Source organism: Talaromyces amestolkiae (assembly GCF_001896365.1).
Source record: "Talaromyces amestolkiae strain CIB chromosome Unknown scaffold22.1, whole genome shotgun sequence".
Classification (NCBI taxonomy): domain Eukaryota; kingdom Fungi; phylum Ascomycota; class Eurotiomycetes; order Eurotiales; family Trichocomaceae; genus Talaromyces; species Talaromyces amestolkiae.
In genome coordinates, this window is record NW_024468058.1 from 456,976 (window position 1) to 481,602 (window position 24,627).

Consider the following 24,627-nt stretch of genomic DNA (forward strand, 5'->3'; position numbering starts at 1 on the left):
ATACATGTACAACCTTCAAGAAAATATCACGGGCAACTAGGTAAGAAGATATAAATAGCTTCCCAAGATGGTACGGTGTACTCAAGCCATATTTCAACCCATACCAACGTATGTAGTCTTCCAAGGTTGACTTGACATATTCCTACCACCCTACGATACGATTAACTTGCAGAGCATTGTAACTGATCGCAACACGTCTTGTCTAGCTTAGATAGTAAGCTGGATACAAAGGAAAACAATAGAGCAGACCGAGCTAGCGGGCTGTACATACAATAACCCCCATTCCATCCCTCCTCTCCTCTTCACTCGCAAAAGAAAAGAACTAAATGTAATATAGAGAATGAAGAAGAGGATGTCCCCAAATGGCCCGAATTGTCTGAACTGAAACGAAAATAGGAAACGATAGAAACACACGACTGGAAAAAGTCCTTGCAGTATACATGGTTTGGTTGAGGAAGGGATGCATCGCTTATACTGGCTCTATCCGTGCTTCGCTTCCACTTAAATTCCGTCAAAGTCTCCACCCGCATCGTCTTCATCCATGTCGCCGTCTTGGATTTCCTTGACAAGTTCTCGCTCACGTTCCCGTGCCTCTTGTGCGTTCTTGAGCTCCAGTCGATGTTGGTTCATGGGGAAGCGCATGGCCTGTACTATTGTAAGTATGTAGCATACTGTTTTCGATTTCATGTAGACTTACCTTGACACTCTCATCGTGGAGGCTCAAACAAGCTTGAATACGAGCGTGGAACGCCTCACCAGGCTCGCTCGTCAAGTAGATATCACCAGCATCCTTGCTCTTCATGTATCCCTGCTCGTGATCCAAGGTGGCGTCAATGACACCATCCCGGATAGCCTTAGCGACAATATATTCAGCAGACTCTTCGCTGTGCAAGCCAAGACGGAGGCAGATATCTCGGAGCGATATCCTCGAGTATGCAATTGACATGACACGGATACCAGTCTTGATGACGTTTTGTCGTAGTCGCAAAATCAGAGTGTATGTTCCATCTTTCCGGAAGGTGGCGCCGTGAGTATTGACGATATTCAAAAATCCATCAAGGTCACCTGTGCTGACAGCGCGCACAAGGAGAAAGTATGGGTGAAGAGCTTTCTCCAAAGACGGCTGGCGGAAGACAGAGCGGTCAGGAATATCGCCCATGAGCAGATCCACGATAACAAGAAGCTTCATTGACACCTGATAGAATCCACCCGCGCTGTGGCTTGTCGGCGACTTGCGAGTAGCCCCGGTCAAGTGTTCGTGTGCTTCACTGTACCGCAGCTGAATAGCACGGATACGACCGAGGTAGTACAGATATCGGGCAATCTGGTTATTGGACGCGGCGGCTGGGAACTCGTTGTGGGCAATCAAGAGATCGGCCTGGGTGATGTGTGAAGTGGACAAGTAGTTGCGCAACAGAAGTGTGATAACGGTAGCCTGGATGTCGACATCCTTGCGAAGGACAGCAGTACGGAGCGCAGCGAGCAAAGGCTTGCGTATCGAAATGACTGCAGCTGCGGGAGAAGGAGGTAGGGGAGCCAACTGCTCGTAAAACAGAGAGAAATAAAAGTACACACGTGCAGTCAAAGAGTCAAGAGTACGACGGTTGAGCAGCCGCAATCGCTCAACTAATTTGCTAGAAAACTCAGCGCCGCGCTGTATCTCCTTCTGGTCATAGAGATAGATCTGAACAAGAATCGATAGATAGGTGTCAACTTCTGGCAGGTCGCGGAGACCTTTGGGCGGATCGCTGTCTACAGTCTCAAAAGCATCCAACTTGCCAATAGGTTCTAGAAGAAAGGCCGCAGTTTGGCTAGAAGAAGAGTAAGTATCGACAATAACTTCAGCGAGGACGTCGGGTGTGATGTGTTTGCGCATGGAGGATATGGACCGTAGGACTCGAAGGGTAAATCGGGCGTCAAAGTGTGTCACGGCACGCTCAAGAAGGCCGAAATTATTCTGGATATCTAGATTTGACGTGAAATTAGTATCAGTCGATGTGGTAATGCTTATCGCGAGCTCACGACCTACCTTGGACAGCTTTCACTCGGGGATCAATCTCAGGCTCTTCGGTAGCTTTTTCGTCTGAGTCTTCCATGACGACGTCATCCTCTTTCTTATTGTCCTGGCCAGATAGTCTGGCACCCTTTGCTGGGGGCACTACAACAGTCATCTGGTCACCATGTTGTTCCCTGCTGGTTGGGATGGACGGTGTAGGCCCACCTGCCGTATCCTCTTCCATCTCCACGTCTTCGTTGCCATTAGCACCGTTCTCTACTGGCTCTGTACCATTTCGCTGAGGCTGGTCGCCACTCATGGTGTTGTTGCTGGTGGTGTTTGAGCTGCTGGCGCCCTTGCCTGTGACGGCCTTCTTCGCCGGAGCTGATTTGGCCTTGTTTGCCGCCGAGCGGGTTGTCGGCGCGGCTTTATCTTTACTCGAGGCGGTGTTGGAATTAGCACGAGCTTTTTCGCCGTTGGTTGATGATGAGGTGTCACCCTTGCTGTTGGACCTCAGAGAACGTCGTTCAACTGGCATATTGCAGCTGTTGGTAGCTCGACTGTCGGGACGGGCGGCCGCGATAGAGCGAAGGGGCAAAGCACGCAATCACGAGGAAAGAAAGAGCTTTAAAAAGTGAGAACGAGGATGAATCAGATAACTCAGAGATGATAACGTGTGTGAGGAAGGAGCAAGACAGATTGATGGATGAGGGAGATGGAGATGGAGTTGGAGATGGAGAGGTGAAGACGGGTGATGTCAAGAGGTTGCTGATAAAAGCGAGGCAGAGTCAGCAGAACAGCGCCAAGCTCCGGTGCCGAATTAGGTAAGCGCTTGAGCTGTCACACGAGCGACAACTTTTGTTCGTAGTTTATCGATTATTTGTAAAACAATACGATACTCAGATGAAGTAGAATTGAGAATAGGCGAGATGAATGTACTGAAGAAGATGTGCTGGCAGTGATGCGAACATTGGAGTCTGCGCTGTCATGATTCGGCGCCTTGTCATAGCTCCTGCCTGAGGCACTCGCCGTGCTAAATGCTCTCCGTCTCCGTCAGGACAGTCTTGGCGCGACGACAACAACAATACAGCTCCCGATAGCAACGGCCTGGAAACAATTACCATATCTATAGGATACTGCCGGTCCATTCATCATGTCGCTTTTGGAGAGCCATCTCGAGCAGATTACCCTCTCTGCCAACGCCATCGCCGACTTGTCGTGAGTTACAGCAAAGCATACAGAATGTAGTAAATATCAGCATCTAATCCAACCCCGCAGATTCCCTCCACCCAAAATATTCACCAACGCTTTGCTTGATACCCCTGACATCACAGCCCTAATTAGAGACACCGAAGTCCACGAACGCGCGCTATTCACTCTCGATGCATCCGCCAAACCCTCTCAAAGGCGAGCAACGCGCCGAGGAACGACGTTTCCAGCCGACACTCAGCGGGAGACGATGGTCAGTCGGATTAATGCCGCGAGGAATAATCGACATCAATCTGCCGTCGCTCGCGTTCTAGGTAATGATATGATGGAGGAGATTAGACGCTCGGCTGGGTCATCCACAAGCCTACAGCGGGGAGAGATCAACGTTGAAGTGCTGCTAAAGGGCGCCGAGATTTTGTGCAATGTCTAGTCAGTTCTCTGTACCCTTATCGTCGGACAGTTACTTACGAACCTAAAATGCGCAGTCCCGTCGCTGGTGCCGCCGAAAAAATCGCAGACCTCCGTTACCGCTATTCTCAAATCAGCGAGTCGCTTGTTCGATTGGAAGCTCGGGTAGTCGACAATGCTGCTGAATTAGAGCGCATGAATGAGGCATACGACCGCGACAACGAGATTGAGTACCAGGAGTCGCAGCAGCATGACGTACAAGTTACGGATGAGGATATTGAGAGGGAACTAGAGGAGATTCGTGAACTAGAGCGGAGGAAACAAGCCCTCGAAGACCGTGTGACTGGAATGTCGCGAGATCTGGGAGGTCTAATGAGATGAGAAACATGCGATGGCATTGATTCATTCCAACAACGTTTCCAAGGTCCAACCTTGAAGCAGAGGCTGATCCCGAAGTCACATTACTCGACTGGTATGGCTTATCAGTGTATACCGCAGAGAATTTGCGCCTCGATCTAAGCTCTACCAAGCAAAATTGTCAAGACTGGCAATACACTTAAGGGTTGTTCAATGTACGGGGTCCGCCGGACGCTGACAGAGCGACATCGCCCTTCGACTTACTACGGCTTTTGCGCTCGACAGCAGCTTGAACAATAAGTTCAGCCATTATATCTTGATGGCTAAATATGAAGGATCGTAGAATATACAGATCACAGACATAACTATATTTCTTATCCGTAATTGATAGCTAAACATATTCACATGGGTCTTCTCAACGGCTGATGATGCGGCTCAAATGTCTGGCAGTACGGCTGCGCATGCCAAGCCAAGACTGTGCACTTCAACTCCGCAGACAGACAACCTTGATTCTTGATTGTTACTCCTTGTCCAGCATCTTTAGTTGCAAGGACAAAGCACATCTTCTGAATACATTGGAGTTTCTGGAAAAAATCAGATAATTTTGGATTTCCTTGTCATCTTTATTGATTTTTTCATAAGAGAAAGCAACTTGAGACACGGCCTTGAAGACGACGACACGATCGTCCAGTCCTCGCCATCATGGATGGCCAGGCAGCCCAACAGCCTGCCACCAACCAGTCAGTCCCACCACAGCAGCAGCCATCTTTGATCCGGACAGACCAGGTGGCCAAGCTACCGCATCTCAACGATGCTCAGAAATCGCAACACACCCAGCTAGTCCGCGGGCTATGGGATATTCTCAATTCACGCGATCCGTCGACCGAAGAATACCGAAACGCACAAATGCGGCTGATGCAGGTGTCGCAAAGCCTGATGAAGGGAATGCAACTATTTAGAACGAAACTGCAACAGCAGCAACAGGCGCAGGCACAGGCAGCCCAAGCCCAGGCTCAGGCCCAGGCTCAAGCCCAAGCTCAAGCTCAGGCGCAAGTACAACAGCAAGCTCAGCAGGCTCAAATACAACCGGTGCAGCAGCAGCAACCTCAACAACAGGCACAGCCCGCTCAAGCTCCACAAGGCGCTCAATCGAACAGCAATCCAACGGCATTCAGTCAACTTTTACCAGCTATCCAGGCCAAGGTCAATACTGTGCAATTCCAGTTACCTCCTAATGGCACCCGCGAACAAACCGCCAACTGGCTAAATGAAGCCAAGCTTCGGTATGGCATGGCGCTGCAGAAACAAGAGATTGGACGGCAGCGAAGTTTAGAAGTACGACAACAAGTACAAGCACGTCAAAGTGCTGGAGGTGCTGGGTCGATAAGCGCAGAGGAGATGACTACGTTCAGAAATCGACAGCTACAAGCCGAAAAGCTGTTCCGCGAAGGACAAGAGTTTTTGAAGAAATTTCAAGAGCAGCAGGAAGGGTTCAGGGCTGCTCGAGCAGGCGCCGCAGGACAACCGCAACAAGGTGCCGCTGCGTCAGCAGGACAACCACAACCACAAGCGCCGAGTCAGCCAGCCACTACGACGGCAACTCCCGTTAGCACAAATACTCCCGTTCACCCAGCACAGCAACAAGCTCCTGCACCGCACACTGTCAATTCTGCTGTCAATGCAGCTAGGGTGCAAGCTGGCCAGGCACAACAGCCAAGTGTCCCTACTACACAAGCAGCTCAGATTCCAACTACTGCGCCTCAGGCACAAATATCAACTCCCACAGCAGCCACTCCAGTAACAGCACAACCCCCTGCCCAGCCCGCTCAAGCCACGGCTCCCACGGACGGAGCCACCATGGCAGCTCCTGGAGCTCAAGGACAACCCCGCCCTCTTTCCCACGAAGCTGCCATTTCCCAAGCTGCAAAGTCCTACCAAGGCAACAATCAGCAAGCGCAGCCAAACCAACCAGCCCAGCAGGCAGGTACTCCTCAGTCAACTGCCACCCACCCTCACCCTCCTGGTTACATTCAGAATCGCTCTAGTGAAAGCACCACTCGAAACCACAACATGGCCATTCCAAAAAATTTGAACGTCCCAACTCCTGAGCCTGTTGCAATGGGTACTCCTCGTCCTACTCTTTCTGGTGGTCCCAGCCACGGCGCCATGGGTGTCATGGGTCAGCCTGCTATCCAGAAGCATCCTGGCTACGTTCTTGAAGGCGAAGGTCAGCGCGTTTTGAGCAAGAAGATGCTCGACATTTTGGTTCGCCAGGTCACTGGTGGAGGCGAGGGTGAAGGCCTCACTCCTGATGCTGAAGAGGTACTTTTTTTTATCATAAGAAACTCATAATAAATCATACTAATGGTATTAGTTCATCCTCCAAATGGCCGACGACTTTGTCGATGATGTCATCACAGCAGCCTGTCGTCTCGCCAAACTCCGCCCCTCGTCCACCCTCGAGATTCGCGACATCCAGCTCGTGCTTGAACGCAACTACAACATGCGCATCTCTGGCTTTGCTACTGATGACTTGCGTACTGTCAAGAAGCCTCAGCCTGCTCAGGGTTGGACTCAGAAGATGTCTGCCGTTCAAGCTGCCAAGGTTACTCAGGGCAAGACTGAATAATCTGATTTCATTTTCACGCCTTGACGACATGGATTAGTTTACGACAATAAAAGGGCATGGCGTCCGGTATCAGTGTATCATATTTTTTTCTCAGCTTCAATGCAAGCAGAATGGTAGGGTCGGCAAAAGGAGCTTGGATGGAAGGAGTTTTGATCATTCCTGGCAATGGTCTAGGATAGTTTTGACTTTTTGTCTTTAAACATACTATCAAGCACTTACCTTGGTCAGGAAAATCATTTGATTACAATAATACAGATTAATCATACTATCCATCTTGTAGATATCTACTCCTGTCTCGCTGTCTCCCCTCGGACCCAGACTTCCTTTTATTCTTGACATTTTCATAATACTTTCATCTATCATGTAGATATCTACTCCCGTCTCTTCTCAGAACCAGATCTCCTACGATCCTTATCTTTATCTTTATCATCATCAGAACCGCCAAACCGCCACATCCAATCCTTCCCCTTTCTGCCTCGTTCATTCAACCACTCCGCATCCTCCTCTTCGACCAGCATACGATCACTATTCCGTCCACTCCCACTGCCTCCAGCTGACGATCCACTGCCACCGCGAGCTCTACCTCTGCCACGACCACGACCAGTCGGTGAAGGGGAGCTAGAACTTCGTAGTCGCTGTTGCCGTGCACGCTCACGGGTTATAGCTGCTGCGATGACGGGGTTGGGAATTTCGGTTGTGGGGATGTCGTCTGTATCTATATCATTGTCGTGCCCCTGACCGTGATCGTCTGTTGCTGTAGCTGCGACACTCGGCGTCCAGAGCCTCTTTCCCCCTGTCCCTGGCACCGTCAAATGAACATTCCTCCCCACCTGTCCCTGTCCATCGGCCCTATCATGATCTTCATTCTCATTCTCATGATCCAACGCCTCCGGCGCCGAACTAGTCTTCCACAACCCCGGCCTCCCAGCCCTTGGTACCGCAGCCGCACCTAGAATCTCCGCAACCTCCGACAACCCTTCGCCAATCGAATAATGATCCCCACTCAATCTCTCATCGCCGCTCGCAACCGCCAAATCCTCAAATCCGTCATCATTCATACTTATCAGTCCCAGTTCCGTGTCTTCAGTCGCAGTTGCATGGCTGGCGATTTGCTGCGTCCAGCGGCGCGAGAGATAGCGTTGTATTCTGGACAGAGTACTCAAACCATCTCCACTACCAATAAGCGCGGATCGTACGCCGTCGGATATCGCATCTGCATCAGGCACAATCGGCGTCGTCGTCGTTGTTGTGGCGGTAGTGGCAGCAACACCAGCACTACCCACCAAATCCACAGGCCTCAACCAATATTTGATCAACCACCACTTCACACGCGCATACCATCCTTCAACACGCACATAATCTCTCGGCCCATTCCGGGACCACAGCGCCGGATTCCGAGTAGCCATTTCCTGGAAAAAGGACTCGTACACGAGGCGTTCACGTGGGGAGCGGCGGCGAGTGTCGGATGAGCCGCCTTTCATGAGAAAGTAGAACGTCAAGACGCCGAACATGAAGGGGATGGCGGCGACGAAGTACCATTTTATGCTGGGGTTGTTGGAGAATGTGTCGACGTTCATGCCTACTACATCAGTCTTTTCTCGTACTATCAATATGATAAGAGGACGGGGGATATGTACCGAAAAAGCCGACAATGAATGTCAGGGGGAGGAATATGAACGTAATCCAACTCAACCGCCACACTTTTCACGTCAGTTTACTTCCAATTTTCTGAGACGTGTCTTAGATAACGCACTGCTGACGCCTAATTCGAGACTGTGTCTACTATCACGAATCGACACACTCTGATACAACAACGATATCAACGATTCCGTTGGCTTCGTCAGATCCTCCGTGATCAGATTTGTCAATCTCTCAAAGTCCGCGGGGCTGTCTTCGAGCCAGTTGTCTTCATTATCCACATCGTCTACCATCATCAGCATCAACTAGGGGGCAATTCAAAGAGGAAAAGAGGGATACCAGTCAACTCATGCAACCGTGCCTTCATCTCCTGCATCACGCTCGCATGCACATTCACCAACTTCTCCACCTTCAACCACGCACTCGAATTCGCCCACAATTCCGGCGCTCTACTCTCATCGTCCGGCCTTTCATACACTTTATCCTCAAGAATAGTCATATGCGTATATGCGTGATCCAGAAACGCGTCCCAGGCCAATACTAGCGATCTAAAGACGTCACTCAGAATCGCCTTTGAGCAGTTCAGCGCAAGTTTTGCGTCGTCGTCGTCATGTTCGATGGGCTCGCGCGATTCAAATGCGAGATGGAACGGTAACCGGCGCCAGCGACATTCTAGATCTCGTCTGGCAGGAACTAAAGTATCGTCGATGTTTCCCGAAGATGAATTGTCGAAGATGATGATTACGTTGCCGTTGTCTAGATGGCGGAGTCGTTGCTGTTTGTACTCTGCCTTGTCTTTGGCAACGCTATCGTTATCATTATTAGTGTCGTCGCCGTATACATCAGGTGGATAAAAATGTCTTCGCAGCGGCAGGTCATCGCGCGACAGTCTGTTTTCCGAGGGCGCCTGTTTGTGCTGGATATAGCAGCTGAGACGCTGCACGTAGACATCATGGGCGCATATCGGCTCATCTACCATCCATCAGCCCCTACCACTTCAAGCTTACATGTAGTGAAGGGGAGATACCATTTTCATCAAAATCATTCAACTGCATCATCCTATCCCTCCCCCCTCTGCCCCCCTCACCAGCATTGCCTCCAGCATTACTTTGAGTGGTAGACCGCCGAAAACTCTTCATATAATCCGCCCCAAACGAAGTCTTATTCACCCCCCTCCACGGATCATACGCCACCTTCCACGTCTTTCCCGCCAGGAACGGCTTCCCACCCCTCATCTCCGGATTTTTGTATCTCAAATACTGCCCAAAATCGACCCCTTCCCCTCCTGACCCAGCACCATGCGATTTTGCAGAGATGTTGAATTTCCGCATTAGGAATGGAATAGCCCAATCTGCATTCTGCACGTGTATAACGCGCATCGCTGGCTCGGCGGTGTCTGATTGACACTGATAAAACCGCCTCAAACCCTGGAGGTGAAAGATTTCCTGAGCGGCGACTTTGCGGATGTGAGAGCGTGATTTGTCTACCTGACCATATCAGCAAATTTTTCATTCAGATAAGCAATACAGAGGGGGAGGGCCTACCACTTCGCTCAAAATCAATCATTAGTACGCGGCCAGCATGCTGGTCCAGCGCGGCGTATTCCTTGTGCCATTTCAGGTCGGGGCCTTGGAGGAGACGTGCTACACATACACAAATCAGCCAGATTGACAAATTGACGATATGAAAAGGGCAGAAAGCATTACGTCTATGGCCAGCGGTGTGGTTACGTTTGCCGTTACTATCATCATCACGTCTATCCTTCTGGTTGTTTTCAGGCAGTTCGATGTGATCCGATATCCGGCTCTGAGACGCATCTATGCTCCTGTAAGTATACCTTCTGATAGGTAGGTGGGTAAGGAATACCTCTGCCACTTCCGTCCTTTTCTCTTTCCGGATCATAAAGGTTGATATTGCGATACTCCGTTGGCGACGAGGAGGCCGTTACCGTTAGAGGCGGCGCTGTGGGGGTGTCGGAGGACATGTTTACTCTATACATGTACCGTATACACCTACCTACTTATACCGATCCATAAACGCGACAAAATTCCAAGTAGAAATTAAGATAGACTCTGTTGAGAGAGAACTAAATAAAAAGTGGAAAATACGTAAACCATAACAAAGAAACGAACGAGCTAAAGTAAGTCACTAAGTACACGAACACTAAGGAACTAGAGCAGCTAAACCACTAGATCTACTAGAAAAGTCAACGATTGTCAGGCTGAACTTGCCGAACTGGCTCAGCTCGCGCGCACGAGCCTCATACTTATTTAGTTCTTGAAAGCATTATTGAATGCGTACTACTTGCAGAGCCGCCATGCCTGTCTGCAGCCTAGAAGAGCGCTTGGGAGGGCGCCTGAGGGGGGACGATCATGGGGCCAAATCTTGAACCCTTTAATATTGTCCAGGTGGGCATTGGGGTCACATGTCAACATTTTAACATTACCTCTATATTTTAATGACATCGAGAAGAATCAACTCCTGAATATCAAACAATTGGACTCCAAGCGGTGGATGTCTACCTGAGTATTTTTACTTCTGCAGGTGCCATTGAGCTACTGTACTATCTCTGGTCCTACATGTACCAATGTATATATGTAGGTAGCTGTATCCATGAATGTACGTTTTTACTATGATCCATCCAATTCTCTATATCTTCTTTTCATTTGTTCTTTTTACCTACTCTACCCAGTTTCCAAGCTATACACATACGCGCTCTGGTCTCCGCCTATTCCATTCACCACCGTTAGGGTGAGGTGGTCTATACAGTATAATCCAATCCATCCAATTCCTTCCTCACCGAATCCTCCGTCTGAATCTTCTTCATCTGCGTATCCTCCAGCTTTTCGCCAGAAGCAAGTCTCATTTTCAACTCATCGATTGCGCGCAATTTCTTCAAGAGGCCGCGAATACGTTTATCCTGCGAGAGGGCGTTTGATTCTGCGGCTGGTGAAGCGGGGGCAGCTGGAGCCGGAGCCGGAGCAGCAGAGGCAGCAGGTCTGGGTTTCGCAGATCCGTTAGGCCCTCCGTTGACGTTGCTTTCGGCGCGGTTGCGATTGCGGCTCTTGGATCGGTGGTCGCGGCGATCCGGGCTGGGTTGAAGACGAGGACCGGTAGGAGCATTGGGAGGGGGAGCGAGTTCTCCCTCCTTATCCGCTTCTTTAGCCTTCTTGGCTTCCCGCTTCTTCTTGTTCTTTGCAGCTGATTTGGATAATTTCTCATCCGCTGCGGCTCCCTCGGCGCCTGGAGGTAGAGCGACTCCACCTCCCGGTGCTGCGCCAGCGGGTACAAACTCGACTGGTTCGGCTCCGGGGACTTCACATCTTCTGGGCTTGCCAAATCCGTTGATAGATGCGGCGCCGAAAGAGGAGGATCCTCCTTCTCTGCTGAATGCCGCACCGCCTTCGTCTTCACGCTTGAATGCTAGAGACGTGATTTGTCCGCGCGCTCCTGGTGGACGGTATGCTCCAACAGGCTTGGAGGGAACCTTTTTCTTGGCTAGGTAATCCAAGGCGGATGCGTGAGGCGTTGGGAGTGGTTGGAACGGATCGCCAAGAGGTTGTTCTACCTGTCCCTGTGGACGCCAGCACACCTGGTACAACTCGTTCATATCTTCGTTGTACTGCAGAGCACCGGTGAAATGCCAAATACGAACTCCGTTGTCGACTCTCAGTCGCGGGCTAGTAGTGGCCGTAAGGATATGCTTTCCATCTGGCGACCACTCGCACACCGTCGCATTAGACCCTTCGATGGTGGTGATTTTCTGATGACCCTTTTCCAGGTCATAGATATCCATCTGGCCGGCCAAATTACCAAACCCAGCGACGACCACAAATCGACCGTGCGGCGAAAACACAATTGTGTTTCGCGGTGCCAATGGGTAGCTGTGCGTAGCAACGCCGCGGTAGTTGAAAATAGTCGTCTTGGCTGGCATGAATCCATAGACAACTCCGAATTCCTTTGAATTGGGTGACCAAGTCACGTCGTGAATAGGACCTTCTCTGTCGAGATCGATTCTAGAGTCGAAAGCTCCGGTTGCACTAAGCAGATACAAAGTGGTCTCGCCATAGTAACTCTTGCCAGATCGATCCACCTCGGTTTGCGCCAGGACGATAAGAGACGTGCCGGAATTGTTCCACTTGAGCTGGACCTTATCGCCTTTGAAAAATGTTTTTTGCGAGACCGGGTTGGTGAACTGCGGAACCACAAAGACCTTGACTGAAGCCGGTTGTCCCTGGAAAAGTTAGCTTTGAAAAAAGTCAAGAAGGTACTGAACCAACCTTCCGCTCTGGCGTAAAAACGGCAATAGCCTGACTCTTCCCAGGCGCCAACGCAAAATCAGCAACACCCTCCACGCGGAGTTTATTCCACACATTCGAAAGATCATGGCTCTTATAAAACTGAACCTCATTCGTCACAACGCGAGCGCAATAACTCTCGTCAGAAGAGTATTGCAAATTCCAACCGGTCTGCGATTTCTGGACAAATCGGCCGACAACTGCGTTCTCGTTCTCTCCTGCTCCGCCCGTTGCTTGAGCCTCGACGCTCCACACTTTGAGGTTCTTAACGGCGTCGCCATTCTCGTCTTTCGTGGGTCGTTGCCAGGTAATCACGTATGTGCCGAGTGGGGAGAAGCCCAGTTCAAAGACGTTGTCTGCGGGGAGGGTGGTGATGACGTGGCCAATAGAGGGGTCGATGATCGTGACGCTGGAATTAGATTAGCCTGGCCCATCTTCTTTTCTTTTCCACTTTTGTGAGTTGGCATACCGTTCGGGAGATGCCCACGCAAAATAGCGTCCGCACGGCGAATACGCGCTGCAGCGAAGATTTCCTTCGGGTCTGTCAATCAGTCGAGATCAGCTGAGAACGCTCATTGCCATCAGTTGAGAAAAACAAACCTCTCAAACCCAGGCACAGGCGAATATAAAGGCGAGGCATCTAAAAGCCCAATTCCCTTGAGGGTGCGAACTACAACAGTCAGACTCATTACACTTTTCACTTTTTTACTGAAATGAGCAACTCACAAGCAATCTGAGTCGGAGCCGCCATAACTATTCAAAGCCACAGCAGACTAGCTTTCGGAAGAGTAGCAGAGACGTCCTTGTTGAGAATTTGATTCCTGAATTCTTGAGTGGTCGACGGGTTTGAGCTCTTGTGAGAATCGATTAGAATAGATCGCAAGTGGATATCGAAGAAGATAGAATCTTCTAAAATGTAAAGCGTAGTTTGAAAGATATCGGTCTGAGAGCGCCGTCCGTCAGTCACGTCCGCTCTTTGTTTACGGGTAGCAATTGACAAGATAAAGATAAAATACATTCCAGATATAGCTCCTTATTTGAAAAAAATAAAGCGCAAAATGAAATAGACTCACTCAGTTGCGTGTAGAATCGAAAATTCCGTAATTTCCAAGAGGCCAGACGAGGCGAAAATCCGATCGGTCGATAGGCACGGTACGGTAAGCTATAGAGCAAGGAATCAAGCTCCTCTAAAATTTCTCGTGCTTGACAAGTAAATGCCAGCAATATGACAAGGCGGAGAGAGAGCCGGTGGGATGCGGACGGAGAGAGGGGAGAAGAGGAAAAGAATAGCGGTGCGAAAGAGAGAGAGAAGAAGAGAAGTCAAATTGTTGTGTGGAGAGAAGATTTCGGCGGCGGCGGAACGGTTGGCTAGTGGCTTAGCTAGCCTGGCCTAACTTCTTAGGTTCTTAGGAGGTCGTAGATCATCTAGACTGTTTAATTTGGTAGTACATGTTATTTATTGCAATTGAATATTCAAGAAAGAGACTACGTACAGGCAAATGATACTCCAGACCTCGCCATCGAATCCATAGGCCACTTTCGTTCCCCCCAAAGTCATACGTACTCAAACATGCACAACATATAGCACAGATACTAATCACACAACACAAGTCCTAATTTAAAGAGATTTATCGTCCAGCGGAATTATGCCCTGACCATCTTGATCATTCTGACCACCCACAAGTCGCGGCGTCCGCACGGTTGTATCGACAACATCAGAGTCATAGGTCATCCCATCCAGCATGCGCGCATCACCGTACGGCTCGGGCGTATTCGATCCCGCCGGCGAAGGCGAAAAGAGTCGCTGCTGCTGCTGCGGAATATTGCTGCTGTACAGATTATTCGCGAATCCACCGCTACTACGATTCGGACTCCCAAACGTCGCCGGCCGAGGAGGATTCGTCCCCGTCGACGACGACGACTGCAGTCTCACTGGTGCAGGGACACCACCAGCAGCAGGCGCACTAATAGTCGATATCGGTCCACTAATCGTACTATTCGCACCTTCCCCAAACCCTACCAGACTGGCATTCCCTTCATCGCTCATCCTATCATCATCGCCATCATCATCACTCACACTCGAGTCATGGTCTTGATCTTCACTCATCTTATCAGGATCAAATGCGTCGCTGCCACTGGCCCAGGTTGTACGTCCGCCGATGCTGCCTGTGGCGCTTGCGCTGCCGACTGTGCTTCTTTCTTTGAGGAGTTGTTGCGGGTAGGAGTCAAAGTACCCTTGCTGATTGTTATAGTTATTGTTATTATTCGGGTTATAGGCTTGTTGAGAGAAATGCCCCCCTGCTGCGCCACTTGTCACCGTCGGTGCCAGCGACGCCGCAACATTTTGAGAATTTCCACCAGCCCGCGCAGTCGCTATACGCTCCAACCCCGCCAGACGCGAAATCCGATCTGCTCGCTCCGCTTCGAGGGTCGATGTCGATGTCGCGCTTGCAGAGGACGATTGGTGCGTGTGGCGTGCGTACGGATGCGGATGGCCCTGGTGGCCGTCTTTGATGGCTGTGGTTGAGAGGGCGGAGAGAGAGGTTGTGCCGGAGTTTGGTGTGCCTCTACGCTCAGTTAGTAGTCAGTCAGTCAATATCCAATTCATCAGTGCGTATCTGTGTATGGTAAACGTACGGTCCCATATCAGACGGCGTAACGGGATCTGATGGCGGAGGCGGAAGGTTGATGAGTGTCGGCGTCGACATTCTGTTTTCTGCCATTTTGCTTGTAGAGTCTTGCTCAACGCAGAGTTATGTATTCAAGATCGATGGATCGATGTCAGTTGTATATCGGCAGGTATCGACGATCAATGACTCAACGACTGTCGTACCACCGGTCGGTTATCGTCACTCGCTGTTTGCTTTGTGCTTGTCTCGGTCGGGTTCTATCTCTTCGTCTATTCTCTTTCTTCTCTGATACAGCAAATCTCTCGAAGACGATGATGCTAGAAATGGAGGTGAGTTCATACAGCACCAAATGGAGGTGGGGTCAAACAATGTAGCCTAAGGCACTAAGCCGGAGAAATCGAATTAGACATATCTGATTGGTTGACTAGGGGTGGGCCACGACGTCATGCCAGAGACTAAAGATGGAGACGAACATTTTCATTATAATTATCGCGGTGGTTGATATAGATTTGGTGATAAGAAGTGTATATAGTATAATATGTACAGTCATAATACGTCCATAGCACTTTCCGCTGTCCGTAGAAAGAAAGTCAGCCCAACAAACTACTGGCTGACCTTCCGCCCCTCGTAGTGAACCCGCAAATCATCGACTTCTCGCTGCAAACGCGACAGATCAGCCAGTATATCGTGCGCCTGCGACGATGGCTGCACATCTGCTTGTTCCGTGGACGTCGGCGCATTCGGTCTATCAACTGATACAGACACTGCTGTGGTACTACTTTTACTCGACGCCCGAAGTCTGCGCGGAGGCGGCGGTGGGGGTGGAAGCATGCCCGTGTTTGTAGCAGCTCCCGGTAGACCCTGTTTAATTGACGGTGTTCGTGATGGTGGAGACGATATGGTAGGTGCTTGCGTAGTCTGCTCATCGACCGAAAGCTGGTCGCTTGGCGTCGACTCGCTTTGCGACAATGAAGATTTGAGTTGAGAGAGAGCAGCCTCTCCTTGAATTCCAGAGATAGGTCTTTCAACACGTCGTGATGGTGGTCGTGGAGGTGTCTTTGTGCCGCTACCTGGGCTCAGAGGGCCCTGCATATGAGAGCTCAGACTCTTTGCTGGTAGAGATAATCGATTGGGCTTTTCTGTGATTGATTGTCGGTTCGCGTTGGGTCTCATCTGGCTGTGGCGCCGAGCGAGAGGTGGTGTAGGTGGTCTTTTCGACTGTGATGAGCTTCGATGTAACGAGGAAACGTCGTCGGCAGATTCATTGCTCGGCGAAGATACTTTGACGGACAACGAAGATGCTGACCCTCGACGATCCGACGGCGAGCCAATTGGCGTTGGCGTCGAAGAGTTAGATATGTCTCTTTCCGAATCGTCAGGTTTGATAGGTTTGCCATGGTGAGACCTGGGTGGAGGCGGCTTTGGTTTTCGGAGACTTGGGGTACTGTTAATATCGTTTGGTGCCGAAGCAGTAAATGTAGACGCTCTAGGGATCGCGGTTGTAGTCTCGCTACTAGTTTGTCTCACATGATTGACACTACCAGTAGAAACCCACGTCTGAGCGCGACTCGGCGATTCAATTGTGTTAGCTGAAACCGTATCCGGATTTGAAGTCGTTCTTCGACTTGCGGGGATACTCGCAGCTTCCGCGCTACCCGTCAAAAGCAACCTGGTAAACGCATCGACATCAAGCATATTGGTTGGTTTCGCCTCCTTCCTCGGCGCGGCTCGGCTGGGAAACGCTGTTCCATCTTCTACCGACTGCTCAGCTAGGAATGGCTGCTGTTGCGGCATCGTCGAACGATCAATTACGACGCTATCGGAAGATCGCGGATCAAAAGGGTCGGGTTCAGACTCGTCTTCGGAACTGTCTTCATCTTGTTCCGATTGTTGTGTCGATTGTGGTGGTGGTGGAGGCGAGCCTCGACGGGTTGTCGTTAGCCCAGCAAAGGATACTGCGGGGAAGTACGATGGTGTAGAGTCCGTCGGCGGAGGCGTCGCGATGCGCACTATGTCAGGATGAGACGATGATTGACTTTTGCTTATCTCTTATAATCAATCAGCTTATAATTCCTCTGGAAGATCAATGAGACTCACCGACGCTGCTTGCGCCGGACGTTATCGCGTCATTCGGAATCGACGGAAGAACGACACCTTGCTCGTTGCTGTTGTTTGTGATGGGCGGGGATGCGATGATCTTGCTACGGCGGAAAGGATTTGATCCAGACATCGCAAAAGAGTTGCGTAGCTTCAAGCATGAAGAAGAGGGCAGAGCGTTGCGATTGTTGGGGAGGGAAGAGTTGAAGGAGGGAAATGGGGGTTGTTTTTCTTCCGTGATAAGCTGAGTAGAGTATAGTATATGGCAGCCTGCATGTGAAGTCCCACAATAAACGAACAATGCGAGTTTTGTCAATTATAATGATGAGGATGACAATCTTGAATGTCAACTATCTGCTCGTAAAACGCATAAATAACTAAATTACCGCCATCCATGACACTCCGAAAGTATAGTACATCCCATCCATAGCCCTTGTGTACAGCCATGGAAACGCGAAAACGCGACAAGACGCCGAATTGATTCAATCAAGTTACAAATTCTCGACACACGCACAATTTATATAAAAAACTCCGCCAACCTATGAGACACATGGTCCCTCGTTATACACGTGCCAGGGCTCACCCACACCAAAGAAGCATTCGGCGAGGCGAAGTCCACTCTCGGTCGGCTGCGTGAACGCGATCTGTTCCTTGGGAATGTCCAGTCCGTAGATAAAATTGCTGATAACGCAGTCCAGTAGATCCATGCCAATACCTCTTCGACGCGCAGAGCCACAGGTCCAGATTCGCGAAACGCCAACAATAGCGGGATCGAGCGTGTCGTGAACACTGACTGAAGAACTTCGATGCACGTCGCCAGTGCCATTTGTGCCATTTGTGGCACCGTTAATACTGTCGTTGGTGCCGTCAGTCCTGGCATTCGCATCCAACTTGACCGGATGCGCTTCCCATATTCGCTCCGCCAGACACAATCCCATGCATTTGCTATCCTTCATATGCAAAAACACCTTAAATCGATCGGTCTCTTCCTTTGCTCCATTCTTGCGCAGACGTTTCGGAGGCTCAATCTGGCTCCACAAGGTAGCGTCATCGATCGGCGGCGATGACAATTCCCGATTCACAACATCGAGCACTTTCTTGGCTTGATTTCTTGTTGACGGGGATGCCTTCCGGTCAATAATCACAATATAACCCTCGTCACATCGTGCCGCCTCGTAAACCCAACGCGACGCGTTTCCTCGGACAAACGCTCTGCCGAGGTCGATACCAACCGCATTCATCGAATGAAACTTGTCGTGCAAATCGGCGTCTTCGGCGTTGGATGGTACATATTCCATACCACAGAGATTGCAGCTGCGTCGCACGGTAATCCCGGCGTCGATCTGTAGTTGCTTCAATACAGGGGGCTGCGGTGGCTGACTCTTCTTTGGCTGATCCACCAACGACCGAACACTATTCGAATTCACCTCGGTCAAGGGACTGCCGTTTGACTCCTTAATCGTCGATTTCTTGCGCTTCAGAAATGCAAACGTCGGTTTTCGCGTGTTGGCAGGTGGGGGTGTCAAACGAGGGGGCGGTGGTGACGACGGTGGTGTCGATAGCTCACCGTCATCCTCGTCGTCCTCTTGCGTGATCTCCGAGAATATGACCGAGTTGCGCCGTGATGGGCTGGAGGCGGTCACGGCTGTGATGGCAATGGAGGATTCGCGGATGGCATATCGCAGGTTGGACTCGGCGTCGTACGAGTCGTCGACTGCTTCCACGCGTCGTTTCTTCGAAGCGTGGAAAGTGTCATCATCGTAGATGCGACGGGAAGGTCTCCCGTAAGTTTTCATGAGGCCCCTGCCGGTCTTCAGTTAGTTTGTTGTATCGTGGTAGGGAGTCTAGGGAGCAGTCAAGGGCGCGTCAATCGCGAAGGGACATACCTTTTGAATGAGTTTGTGACCGTCCACGGCATCTCACTGGTTAGTTCATGGATATGATGATATGAAGATATGATGATATGGTATGCGTGCGAGTATAAGTAGAGAGCAGAGTAGAATGTCAACAACGCGGGCAAAATTATTCAGAACGCGACAATCAGCGCTAGGCTTGATTGGGCTATATTAATCGACCCGTTTGGCTGCCAAGAAACGTCACTCGCCGGCCACGATCCCCGTTCCCTCTCTCCCTCTCTCACTTTTTCTGTCTGTCGCTCTGCTGTTTGAAGTTTGTTTGATGCTGTTTGACGACTGTTGGGAGAGCTGCTATGATAGCTGTCTGACGCCTGTTGATGTGTCGTTACCCCAACTCGTGCCGCTATATCCCTCGATAGCTTCCTTCGCTGCAGTCGGCTCGTGATGGCGCCGTCCGTCTATGCACTGGTATGAAGGAAGGACGTAAATCGATCAAACGAAAAGTCGACGCAAGATAAGCAGGTATAATCAAGAAAATAAAGAAAGGAGAGAAGCTCAATCAAATAAAATGAAGACTAAATTCGCCGGAATCCTTCGGAAGAGCCAATCAATTCGATCGGATTCTGTTCAAAACGGAGAAACTAATATACGTACTGCCTAGTTATAGGAGGCGAAAATCCATGCGATGATGAATATCCTTTATTAAACCGGGAGTTAGGTTAATCAGTGCAAGATATACGTAGGTAGGCAGCGTAAGCAGACACGATCCTTGTTGCCAAAGAGCTAGCTAGCTAGACTGTATGACTCAAAATCCTTGTCCAACAATCTGCCTGCCTGTTTGTGCCTTGGGAGCGAACAGTCTGACCTTCTCTTGTCGCATCTTGCGTCTCTGCTCTCTTTTGACTCTGTGGCCGTATCAGCTGTAAATGCTGTGATAGGATGGCAGCAGCTAACGTGGGCCCTAAGGAGCAGCGATCCCCGTACGCTGCCTGACACTGGCTGACGGAAAGCCCCTAACTTCTTACTCCCACTTCTTACTCGACCACTTAAACCCTCAAGGCTCAAAGCCCCCGTGGATACCACAGGCAGCTCATGTTACTTTGGCGGGAGGATAATGCCGTGAGAAGCTTTGGCCAAACGCTGTCTTGCGCTTCCTGACTTTGCCACCACCAGACTGGCATCAGCCCACTAGCACTGTCTTGGAGACGACATGCAAGCCCTGAGTGGTCGCAGTCGACTGAGTCTAGTCATAAGATGGCATCTTATTGGCGCTTGTGGCTCCCCCTTACCGGTGACTTTTCTGTGCGACCAATGACCTACATGACACTCCCAGTGTCGACTCGTAGTGGGATAGCCTTTACTATGAGTAGTCTCGCGTCGTCTGAGTGGCCTGCCTCCTGAAATAACCTTTATGGCGACAAGTTGGGCTATACTTCTCGCTCCAAATGACTAGCATCTGTACGTAAGTTTGCCAGAAAAGCCATCTTCATAGTTCAGGGCGCGCCTTTTGGGCAGTATGTGGCCTAATCGGGCTCTCCTTTACCCTAGCACCGGAGTTATTTGAGGTTGTACACGCTGTAGATCCATCCGTCTTGACAACCCCAACAAGGCATGCCAGTCATGACCAGCTACAGAATTCTTTCTATGCGTTTCTGAGGGTTTCTCCGCTTCTGCCTTACCTTACTTTACTCACTTGGGTGATCCGATTCGAGCAGTCAGACTGTCTGCAGTGGCTGGGCCCTGGGGAAATGAACCCCAGCAAAGCAGCCCAGGGCTGAGAACGGCTGAGAGAATACCCCAAATTCGTTGTCAAAGCTGTGTCCGTCATATACGTAGTATCACAAGTAGAAGTTGTCAATTGTGATATATCCAGATTGATTACTGCGCACGTATTCGAGTCATTTTCCAAGAATAATAGCTCTAAGAGCTGTCCCTAACGCACTTTAAAACACGCAAGTCCGGCTCACTGAGAGTTTCCGGTTCGGACTCGCCAGCAGCATCGAGAAATGGCATTAATGGTATAATATTAAGTTATGTCCATATCCTCAGCTACGGCTGACGCAATCATAGAAATAGACTATAACAAAATTTTGACCCCCATATAGTGAAAGCTATCCGTGTTGCCATTCCTTCCACGCCTTACACCTGTAGAGGCGACCGGCCGACTCTCATGAGCCAGAAGTGAGGGAAAACCTAGTACGTATTGCCCAACATCAGTCTTTTGTCGCTGTAGTAATGCGAACACCCTGAGAGGGACCCCTAGGATCCCGGAACAAGCGATCCTAACTATCTCTGTGCTTCTCAGTTGTGTCGTATAGATCCATATCAAAGCGGCGAACGAAGACAGCTTATGGTCATGTACAGTTCTACATAGGCTATACTGCAGTCGAGAGAGGTATATACTTGTGATGAGAATTCCCTTCAGACTAATAAGACGATGACGCGTACCTCATTGCCAAACAGTGCCTTGTCCCCTTCACCGAAGTGACAATTTAGTCTTGAAGTCGCAGGCCGTCTTCTGAAACCTCAATCCGGCGTTGTGGTTGGAATTCGGTTGGGTCGGAGAACAGCTTTAGACTCATGTGGATAGAGAAATTGCTTTCACTTATCCCCGGTCTACGTTGACTTTGATTGATCAATAATGCCACGACCTGCTCAGATGATCCTTCGCGAAAAGTAGAACGTACCCCGGGAGGATTGACTAAGCCTTTATACACGAATAGTTCAGCAGATGCCACTCGAGGAAGCCGATTCAATGGGGCCAGTCATATGCGAAGGCCCTCATGAACAACCGCGTCCTGAGAAAACTTAGACCCGTGTAGACAGAAGCGACGACTGATTGATGGTACTGAGCAACTCACTAGGTTGGGTAAGGCTTCTAGCTTTTTCTGGACAACATAATCTATATCCCCAAGGTGTAGGAAAGCTTCCCTGGGCTGTTGATGACACTATATGCTCCATGATACACTAGTGGGATACAAATGATTGTGAGTAGATCCTAATTTCACGTTCAAAATTTCCTAAAATAACCATTTGCGGTCACAAGCTACCAGAAAATGAAATGGCCTGCTAATGATATTATTTAAACTGTGGATAGTCCTTTTCAATTTATATCATGAACAAGAATGACAAAAATCCCTTTCATATCACTAAATACTGTGTAATGCTGAATGCAATTTGTTTGAAATCATGTGCCAGCATATCTGCTACATCATAACGGAAGCGCACAAATGGGCCGACGACCATGTCAAGTTCCTGATTGAGCTTTCTATAGACGCTAATTAAGCTTGGAGTGTCAATATCATGAAAGTGAAATAAGATCTGCCGCAATCACGGCCTGCTCTCAAGGCACGCTCAACACCGCTATTTTGGATATACAAAACCGAAGCGGCCAGAAAGCAAGCGCGATTATGCCCTTAGACGACTCGATTCATTGATGTCGAACGCGAGCTCAAGAAATGGGCTGAAAGAAAGCACATTAGAAGGCATTACCATCCGTATGGTATGGGTTACAATTTCGAGCGAGATCCTTTGGATGGCGGCATTCTGGATGGTGTGTTTCTGAACAGAATGGTGGATAAAATATCGTATGAACGGCATAACAAATAGATTGCGGGTCCGGCCACAGGTAAAAGACTTGAATGAATAACTTGAAAATACTAGTATCAAGTTTGTATTCATGTTACATACATATACCACATAGTCACCAATTCCTATATGAGAATGAGTCATCGGAAGATGACAATCTACTTAGCATATGGCGCGAGCTAGATCCTTGTAAGAGAAACGGCATATATATAGAACATTAGTTCCCAAGGCTAAGCTAAGAATGAGTCAACGTTGAAACACCCCAGCCATCTTTACTCTCTCTCTCTTTCTCCCAAAGATCACCCTCTATCAATGGTTTTCCGGCCGAGAACATAAATATGGGTTTCACAGACCTGGTCCATGACACTGGCCTCAGTGGTAGGCCCTTTAAAGTTCCTCTGGGACTAAATCAACCCTCTCACTGAGGGCACTGACTGACTGATGCAGCACTTGACACCTGGGTGACAACCCGATCCTACATTATCTCGTGAGTACTATCCTACAGGGTTCTTTGCAAATTATTTGACAAACACTAAGCTTATTTCATCTGTGATTGATGGTGATAGCTATATCATGTTTATTTACATCGCTAACACGCGGTATTACAGGTTCACTCCCTCCCAGGCCGATGTTTCGGTGTTCAAAGCTATTACCACCGCCCCTGACTCCACCAAGTACCCTCACGCCGCAAGATGGTACAAGCACATCGCATCGTATGAGTCCGAATTCGAGACTCTGTCCGGCGATCCATCCAAACCCTATACAGCTTACGGACCTGACATCGCCGAAAACCAGACCGCCGCCACTGCAAACAGTGACGATGAGGAGGAGGAAGACCTATTTGGTAGCGACGACGAAGAGGAAGATCCCGAGGCAATTCGAGCCCAGGAAGAGCGTCTAGCTGCTTACAGAGAAAAGAAGGCAGCTAAACCTAAGCCTGCTGCTAAGTCCATCGTTACGCTAGAAGTTAAGCCTTGGGGTAAGTCAAAGAAAATTCCCCTTCATTGGTTATATTGTTAACAACCCATGTTTTCTAGACGATGAAACCGATATGGTAGCCCTGGAAGCATCGGTACGCAGCATTGAAAAGGATGGTTTGGTCTGGGGCGCTTCCGAATTGGTTGCAGTTGGATTCGGTATCAAGAAACTAAAGATTATCCTCGTTGTCGAGGATGAAAAGGTGTCAACTCTCGATCTCCAGGAGGAAATCGAAGGCTTCGAGGATTACGTTCAGTCTTCGGATGTTGTGAGTCTGATTACTGTCTCTGAATTGTTCATTGAAAAGCTAACATTTATCATCAGGTTGCCATGCAGAAGCTGTAAAAAAAATAGCCCTTAGGACCATGTCACAATTCCATTAGGTTAAAGAAATGCGCTTACTTTCTAATTGAGCAGAATTGATCTATAACCTGTTGGTTACAACAGACCCTAGGGCCTGGCCCAGACTACACCTAAGCCTATCATAGCCTGTAGTGCTCTATACAGACGTTCAATTTGATACACTGATAACTGTCTTTGATACTTTTTTCTACGCATCCAAGTTCTGGGAAGTCTTTGTTTCTAGTAACTCCACGTATAGTCCAAAGTAGTTTTGCAAATAGTGTGAGCTAGTCAAATAACGTTGAATAGAATCTTATTGACTATATTCATCCGGGGAATTAGCCTTTTACAATTTCTTGAATGACTTTGGTGGCGGGCGAAATACTGGGTGCTTCGATCTTGAGAAGATGTTGGACAACCACCCAATCTCTACCAGTCTGCCGTCGTTGAAATATTGATTTGTATGAAATCGAGCTTGGTATTTTACTGCTGGCTGCGTATTTTTGACGCGTCCTGCCCTCCGCATTGTCGTTCGCGGCCGATGTATCAGGGATGATAAATTCTGAACATCGTATCTTGTTAGTTGACACACCACACTCGG

General features: G+C 49.4%; 8 protein-coding genes across 8 annotated transcripts; 3 read left to right on the plus strand and 5 right to left on the minus strand.

Moving 5' to 3' along the window:
• Window positions 1–501: 501 nt before the first annotated feature.
• BHQ10_009120 (uncharacterized protein) lies at window positions 502–2,534 on the minus strand (the record flags this gene model as incomplete). The annotated part of the gene is made up of 3 exons (XM_040882002.1): window positions 502–645; window positions 698–1,965; window positions 2,030–2,534. The coding sequence occupies 3 exons, from the start codon at window positions 2,532–2,534 to the stop codon at window positions 502–504; spliced, it is 1,917 nt and encodes a 638-aa protein (XP_040737622.1).
• A 615-nt stretch (window positions 2,535–3,149) lies between these two features.
• On the plus strand, window positions 3,150–3,994 carry BHQ10_009121 (uncharacterized protein; the record flags this gene model as incomplete). Its single annotated transcript, XM_040882003.1, has 3 exons — window positions 3,150–3,214; window positions 3,275–3,634; window positions 3,691–3,994. The coding sequence occupies 3 exons, from the start codon at window positions 3,150–3,152 to the stop codon at window positions 3,992–3,994; spliced, it is 729 nt and encodes a 242-aa protein (XP_040737623.1).
• Window positions 3,995–4,672: 678 nt separating this feature from the next.
• Window positions 4,673–6,599, plus strand: BHQ10_009122 (uncharacterized protein; the record flags this gene model as incomplete). Its single annotated transcript, XM_040882004.1, has 2 exons — window positions 4,673–6,292; window positions 6,345–6,599. 2 exons carry the CDS (start codon window positions 4,673–4,675, stop codon window positions 6,597–6,599), a joined length of 1,875 nt encoding a protein of 624 aa, XP_040737624.1.
• A 371-nt stretch (window positions 6,600–6,970) lies between these two features.
• On the minus strand, window positions 6,971–13,286 carry BHQ10_009123 (uncharacterized protein; the record flags this gene model as incomplete). The annotated part of the gene is made up of 12 exons (XM_040882005.1): window positions 6,971–8,178; window positions 8,237–8,299; window positions 8,353–8,523; window positions 8,577–9,209; window positions 9,265–9,720; window positions 9,782–9,880; window positions 10,950–10,965; window positions 11,038–12,471; window positions 12,518–12,944; window positions 13,005–13,076; window positions 13,136–13,205; window positions 13,262–13,286. 12 exons carry the CDS (start codon window positions 13,284–13,286, stop codon window positions 6,971–6,973), a joined length of 4,674 nt encoding a protein of 1,557 aa, XP_040737625.1.
• An 867-nt stretch (window positions 13,287–14,153) lies between these two features.
• Window positions 14,154–15,258, minus strand: BHQ10_009124 (uncharacterized protein; the record flags this gene model as incomplete). The annotated part of the gene is made up of 2 exons (XM_040882006.1): window positions 14,154–15,102; window positions 15,173–15,258. The coding sequence occupies 2 exons, from the start codon at window positions 15,256–15,258 to the stop codon at window positions 14,154–14,156; spliced, it is 1,035 nt and encodes a 344-aa protein (XP_040737626.1).
• Window positions 15,259–15,768: 510 nt separating this feature from the next.
• On the minus strand, window positions 15,769–17,395 carry BHQ10_009125 (uncharacterized protein; the record flags this gene model as incomplete). Its single annotated transcript, XM_040882007.1, has 2 exons — window positions 15,769–17,213; window positions 17,263–17,395. The coding sequence occupies 2 exons, from the start codon at window positions 17,393–17,395 to the stop codon at window positions 15,769–15,771; spliced, it is 1,578 nt and encodes a 525-aa protein (XP_040737627.1).
• A 406-nt stretch (window positions 17,396–17,801) lies between these two features.
• BHQ10_009126 (uncharacterized protein) lies at window positions 17,802–19,180 on the minus strand (the record flags this gene model as incomplete). Its single annotated transcript, XM_040882008.1, has 2 exons — window positions 17,802–19,065; window positions 19,149–19,180. The coding sequence occupies 2 exons, from the start codon at window positions 19,178–19,180 to the stop codon at window positions 17,802–17,804; spliced, it is 1,296 nt and encodes a 431-aa protein (XP_040737628.1).
• Window positions 19,181–23,044: 3,864 nt separating this feature from the next.
• On the plus strand, window positions 23,045–24,029 carry BHQ10_009127 (uncharacterized protein; the record flags this gene model as incomplete). The annotated part of the gene is made up of 5 exons (XM_040882009.1): window positions 23,045–23,084; window positions 23,154–23,193; window positions 23,315–23,685; window positions 23,744–23,952; window positions 24,009–24,029. 5 exons carry the CDS (start codon window positions 23,045–23,047, stop codon window positions 24,027–24,029), a joined length of 681 nt encoding a protein of 226 aa, XP_040737629.1.
• Between the last annotated feature and the right edge of the window lie 598 nt (window positions 24,030–24,627).